The sequence below is a fragment of the Temnothorax longispinosus genome, unplaced genomic scaffold (assembly GCF_030848805.1).
Source record: "Temnothorax longispinosus isolate EJ_2023e unplaced genomic scaffold, Tlon_JGU_v1 HiC_scaffold_578, whole genome shotgun sequence".
NCBI lineage: Eukaryota > Metazoa > Arthropoda > Insecta > Hymenoptera > Formicidae > Temnothorax > Temnothorax longispinosus.
The window spans coordinates 1-6,696 of record NW_027270427.1 but is presented as its reverse complement, the minus strand read 5'-3'; the positions used below and the strand labels follow the sequence as shown (position 1 = coordinate 6,696).

The 6,696-nt window shown below is 36.2% G+C and overlaps 1 protein-coding gene across 4 annotated transcripts; it reads left to right on the top strand.

Moving 5' to 3' along the window:
* The first annotated feature begins 23 nt into the window (after positions 1-23).
* LOC139824796 (uncharacterized) lies at positions 24-6,690 on the top strand. 4 transcript variants are annotated; one of them, XM_071797336.1, is made up of 6 exons: positions 24-163; positions 1,275-1,425; positions 1,645-1,711; positions 1,784-3,295; positions 3,710-4,060; positions 4,143-6,690. In XM_071797336.1, exon 6 carries the CDS (start codon positions 4,842-4,844, stop codon positions 6,357-6,359), a length of 1,518 nt encoding a protein of 505 aa, XP_071653437.1. In that variant the 5' UTR covers positions 24-163; positions 1,275-1,425; positions 1,645-1,711; positions 1,784-3,295; positions 3,710-4,060; positions 4,143-4,841; the 3' UTR covers positions 6,360-6,690. The 4 variants fall into 4 exon arrangements, with proteins under 4 accessions (XP_071653437.1, XP_071653438.1, XP_071653436.1 ...); XM_071797337.1 differs by having other exon boundaries at positions 3,933-6,690; XM_071797335.1 differs by having other exon boundaries at positions 1,784-3,834; positions 3,933-6,690.
* The last annotated feature ends 6 nt before the right edge of the window (positions 6,691-6,696 follow it).

Sequence of the window (6,696 nt, the reverse complement as noted above, 5' to 3'; positions counted from 1 at the left end):
TCGCTGTTCGCGCGTCCGATACTCACGCCAGAGACCAATTCTTTTTTCTTCGTCATCTCTACAAGGTCGCGAATATTCAAATGGCCCATCCTTCTGTGCCACAGCGCCAGCCTTTTCTGATACTCATCTTCTGAAGCTGTTAAAGCCTTCCCATCTGCATCACGTACGTAATATAGGTTTCCAACACGATCAGCCACCATTTTAATTAATCCGTCCGGGCCTCTCACGATAGCTTCGTCTTTTCGAAATACGACCTCGTTTCCACGATCCGTTATCTTACGAGGAGACTTACGGAAGTGTAACTCACCGATTTTAATAAAACTTGGCATACTTGTAGAACACCGAAAAATAATCGACACGTATTTTTTTATTTCGGCAATGGTGCGAGTTTAAGGGGAGGTAACCGTTCAGAGGCCCAAAAAATGCATGAATTTCAGGAATTTTTTTTTATATAAAATAAATGAATTTGAAAAAACTTTTAAGGGGTTTTATTCTTGTACTGTTACATAAGAAATTATTATTTTTTCATGTCAAAATAACGGCTCTTGCTTCCACGCCATGAAGCCACAAACGACGTGAGTTTATGCGCGCGAAGCGCTCCACAGCCTTGCCAGCTAATCTGAAACAAAAAACACAAAAAATTTATTAAACTAGACTAAATTTGGGGGGCCTTATGGTTTTCCGATTTTTAAAAAACCCCCGGAAAACAAAATGGCAGCCATTTGAAAAAAAACCATTGTTTCCGTTAAATGGCCCAGAATTGTCCTTCGTGAGCAATTCGATCCTCATTTGACTCGACATTATCACGAAAAAGTCTAGATAATAAGGATTCGCAAATACACCGAATGTTCTCGATTCGTATTGGCACGTGATCGACTCGTGATCGACTCGCGTTCGAACTATACGTGGCAACCGCACTCGCGTTTGACTCACAATTTTCTATCAACCGCACTTATTTCACAATTCGCAGTCTGGGCCCATAACCTGTGGACGCAGGTGCACGGGAATGCGGAAATAGCTCGTGTCGGGATAAGAAAAAGAAGGTCGTTATATCTCTAATCTTTTTACTAAAGCTTATCGATGTTGCCTGAGCCGTGTCGCAGAGACGAATGTACGAATGTACGCGGAACAATAGCGTGTCTCTGTAAAAAAGGGGGGGGGCAACCGTTACAATACCGAAACGACCCGCGGATCGAACACAAGTTTCGTAGATTCCAACAATTAGATTAATGCAAGATATAGATCAAACTAACAAAATATCTTTTTATTTTCAGTACATTTATGACATTCTCCACAAAAAACAGCCTTTGGAAAGGCTATACTTGAGCGGTATATAAGCAATCTACTTTGGACAACAATGCACGATGTAAATTAGCTGAACTGATCATACAAGCAGAGTATGCATGGTGCAGACACTAATAAAATGTGAGTACTAATAGTGTTTAATTTCCATTACAAATTTATTTTCAGGATCATAATAAAGTAAATTAAAACTCAGTGTGTGATGTGCTGAGAAAAGTCTAACATACATAAATCTGAATTTTTCTTTGATTCTACATAAATTAATAGATCTTTCTTTATTATTTCTTTTTTTATTATTATTTATATATAACATTCGACATATATTATCTGCTGTTCTTATAGGATTAGTGGCAAGAGATTTATGCAATTAGCAGAGTGGATTGTTGAATGTTTCCCTGGAGAATTTGTTGTAAGTATACAGACGTTTACTTTTATAAATATGTTACTTTCATTTATATTTCTGACATTGGCTCCTATGCAGGAAACATGTTACATTCCATCGAGTGAACGAGGAAAAGGGCTTTTTTCTTCTGGCAAGTTGTACGATGCCTATACAAACCTAAATAAAGAACTTAGGAAGGTTAATCTAAGACAAACTATTTTGAGTCAACCCTCGTCATCTTCAGGACTGCACATCCCTGTTTAAAATAATAGATACAATATGATCAGATTACATTATATTACATTCAATTTCAATGTAAATTAATAAGGTTTTTATTCATTTACATTGAAATTGAATGTAATACAATGTAGTCTGATCATATTGTATCTATTATTTTAAACAGGGATTGTAGCATCTATCCCTAGACTTCCTGCCTGAAGCAGGTGACGAATGTGAAATTGATTAACAGTTAATGTGGATTAAATGAAGTAATGCAACTTAAATGACAATTTTTTTCTTTATTAGATGACCTTAGATTGAAAAGAAGCTTAGAATTTTTGAAAGTTTAGCTTGAGCTATGGGAGAAAGTTAAAGAATGTTGGGAATATACAAGTTCCTTTAGACTGAGTCAGCTACGTGACCAAGGAACTAAAGACTTAAAAGTGGCTGACTATATTAACAAATATCCCGTTCTTAGATAGCCAGGAGGATATCTTTTGGTGTGTGTTTTTTCTTTTGTTACGTACGGAAATTTTATATTTCCGACGACGCACGTTAAAAGTTTTGAACGTTTAGACGACGCACGCTAGGCTCGGAATTCCGAGGGAACGGCCGGGTCAGTGTAAATGTTTAGATTATTTTATCGGAGTTCGTTGAAGGGCTGGGGTGGCCCCATCTGGCGATGGGCCCAAAACTACGCTTCTAGAATGTTCTAGAAGCTTCTAGAATACCTCCCCCCCTTAAGACGCGTAGGAAAAGGCGGGAATCTCGCGCGGGAGATTCCGGTCTTTTTTGGGTATAAATAGGACGGAAAAACGCCGCGGAAAGCAGATAAGTTTTAACTTCAGTCTTGACTAGACGTAATTCTCAGACTCTCTCCTAACTCTATTCGATTTCCTACGTTCCGCTATACGCTAAGTTCAAGCATTCGCGCTCAATTCTGGGACTTAGTCCCTGTACTCCCATACCTATAAGACCGCGCTTCACGCACAAGTTGTACTGAGATTTTTAGAATAAAGGTAAGATAAGTTTGAAAAGGAACAAGTTGAAAATCTGGAATCTCATTCTTAATCAATAATCGGTCACTTCTAAAATTTGACTCGCGGTTGTCGCTGACAAAGCGTGGCGATCTGTGCTGGGGCGCTGACGAAGAGTGTGGCGATCCAGTACTTTCGCTGCCGAAAGCGTGGCGATTACGGGGTTGGTTTCCAGAAAAGACAATAATCTCGATAAATTTTCGAAGGTGAATTTGACCTCTACGCTGACGATCTGAGCGCTGACGAAGAGTGTGGCGAGCAGAGGGTGTGGCGGATTGGTTTTAGAGCGCTGCCGAAGAATGTGGCGAGCTTAAAATTCATTTTCGTGAACGCGGCTGAATGACGAAGAAAGAAGGTAGGCGCTTTCGAATTAAACGTATCAGATTCCAGATCAAACAAGCAGTCATTTCTAATCAAAATCCTCTCCCCTTCCTCCAACAATTGCAACAATTAGAAAACGCACCTCCATTTAAATCTATTCCTGTCGATTTCGACGTTGATTATCCTAATTATAATCAAATAAATAAAACTGATCCTCGACGTTACCATACGTATAAACTCATATATCTTTTCGGTCCCGAATAATAAATATAATAATAATATCCTTCACACGACTTGTCCAAATCCCTGGTAAATTGCTTAAATGCATTGACCAAAAAACGGACTAACAACGACAGTCAAAACGTGACACTTTATGGCCGTATTACAAAATGTGCATTGTTTTCAAGGAGTTATTCTTATTTATATTTTATTTGTATTTTTCCAACAGCTTGAATATGACTTTCAAGTTCTCTTTAAAGGAGCAGAAAATCGTATGGTTAACTCACTGGTCACAATTCTCAGCTAAAGTTGAGCGTGTGCTGATTAATATTAGTGTACGAGAGGAAAGTCTCGGTAAAAAAGTTGTTTTCTTAAAGTTTTTCTTAAAGTCTCTACGTGTCTCTCCCTAATTCTGATATTGGATTCTTAAAAATGTTCGTATTTGCCCATAGATTGCGAGGCTGCCTTGCTGTTCAATTATCCAAAACTTTTTTCTGTGGTGCCAGTTAAGGTTCTGAAGATGAAGCCTTGGCGTGCCTCAAAAGCAGAAATTCAAGAAGGATTTCTCGTGCATTTAAAGGTACTAATTATAAGACTTAAATTTTTATTAAAAGTAAATTTTTTTTCTATTAACAGCACTCTAGCTTTTTATTACTTTAAAGTGATTGGTGACTTGGAGAAGCAGCTCGAGGGCATGAAAAAAACTGTACAATTAAAAGAAACTGAGCTTCAATTATTCCCAATGATAGTGGGTAAAGATCTGAATAATATTACCTCTAGCTACGTAGTTTTGGATGATCGGCCTATTAGAGTAGAGTCTCCAGTAAGAGCAATTGAAGTAGCATTTAAAGCTTACCACGCCCTTCATTGTAATTATCCTGTTAAAAGTGAACGTCTCTGGGTCGTAATTGAAAAAGCTCTTTATAAAATTGAACATCAGTGGAAAAGTAGTGTGGAAACAACCCCTGAAGTAAACGTTTGATTGCACTGTTGAAATGTGACTAAGTAAGTTTAAATACGATTAAGTACACACCTCGTATTTAAGCCAACAATCCGTCATTGATTATTTATTCACTCTTACGATTTTCTAATGATTTGATAGAATTGTCATTTTAATCCGATATAGTTTTACGTTTTAAAATTATTCCAAAACATTTTAGGAGTACCTTCTCTATTAATTTTACTAACTTTGAAAATCTGATCTGATTATTGCTACATAAAATTGATAACACGATATCGATTGAATCTTTTCTTCCCTGTCCTTGTATTTTAGTCGACGCTCACCGTTAGCTTTCTTCGGAAAATTAGGAAAATTAGAATTTTCGAACCACACCAAGCTTAAATACGATTAAGTATACACCATGCCTGTGTGCCCAGAGTGTGAGAATCAATTCAGTAATATACGTGCATTGTGGCTGCACTTATCTATAGTGCATAAGACAGACAAATTTGATAAATTTAGATGTCACGAGGAGAAATGTTTTCGAGTATTTTGTAATTGGGACTTATTTCGGAGACATCTTGTGTTTTATCACAATTTCCATATTTCTAGTTCTTTTGAGAGTTCTCTTCTTATTCAGCACAATGAAAGATCAAGGGACGATATGGATATTGACAATAAGGAAGATTCTACGGAGTCTAATCAGTGTAATGATCAGTGTATGGAACATTCGAGTAATATTTCAAAAAATGTAAATGATCTTATACTACGCTTTTTGTCGAAACTCTATGCCAATCATCAACTTCCTCGTAGTTTCGTACAAGAATTGACGATAGATGTAAAACAACTCTTTGCTGAATTTTTAAGTATTATAAAGCCAGTGATTAACGAGAAGCTGAGACATAAAGGGATAGAAAATAATGCTATGGATGAACTTGGATGTTTACTTGATTCTTTTCTCGAGTCTTTTTCTAACTTTTCAACGGAATATCGTAGATTCAAAGCACTTACAATTAGAGAATCTGGGCACTTAATTCCAATTCATGATTATATAATTGGTGACAGGATTGATGATAAAATTATTCATGGGGTCATGGTGAAAGAAATTGTTTCTGTCCACGCACAATTTATACCTATGACAATAACCCTTCAAAAATTGTTCAGCTTGCCAGATGTTCTCTCTTTAGTTAAAGATTACATGCGTGAACTTGAAAAGGAGACAGAGATATTGGAGAATTTTATTCAGGTTCAGTTGTGGAAAAATAAAGTTGCAAAATATTTTAGTGACAAATTTGTAATTCCTTTATTTCTCTACTTTGATGATTTTGAAGTTAATAACGCGTTAGGCTCACATACTGGTATTCAGAAATTAGGAGCACTTTATTATTTTATTGCATGTTTTCCTCCTCAAGTAAATTCTTTGTTAGAAAATATTTTTATGGCTAGTTTTTTTCATTCATCCGATAGAGTTGTTTTCCAAAATCATAAAATATTTCATAACGTTATAGATGAATTGAATTTTCTACAATCTGAGGGAATTCTTGTTAACACAGAAAATAGATCTGAACAAATTTACTTTGCACTAGGATTAGTAATGGGTGACAACCTGGGCTTAAATTCAATTCTTGGCTTTATAGAAAGCTTCAATGCTGCATACTATTGCCGGCTTTGCAAAACACACAAAGAAGTCGCTCAATATAATTTCAAAGAAAGTAGATTTCGGCTCGACACTTATTTTGCTGATGTTGTTTTAGAAGATACTAATGTAACTGGTATCAAAGAAAAGTCAGTTTGGAATGAGGTTCGGTATTTCAGTACTAAGTCAAACTTTTCTGTGGATTGGTTACATGATGGCCCAGAAGGGTGGTTTGCTTTCTTGATGAAGCTTATATTGCATCACTTCATTTGTGTGCTTTCACCTGTAGAAAACCGTTTGTAGTTGAATGGTTTGAATTCAAGGCTTAATAGTTTTGATTATCAACGTAATGCCTTTTCAAACAAACCACCGAACTTGACCCAAAAAGAAATACAAAATATGTCATTGAAAATGTCAGGCAGTGAAATGTCAACTTTTATTCTCATATTCTCTGTACTTGTAGGAGATCTTATTCCTGTAAATAATAATGTTTGAAAATTATACTTGCTTAAACGTCAAATTATGAATATTGTTATGTGCCGAAAGTTACAAAAGAGTTATGCCAATCAGTTAAGAACACTTGTCATTGAACATCTTCAGTTATTTAAGGAGCTTTTTCCGAATGAGAGGGTAAAGCCAT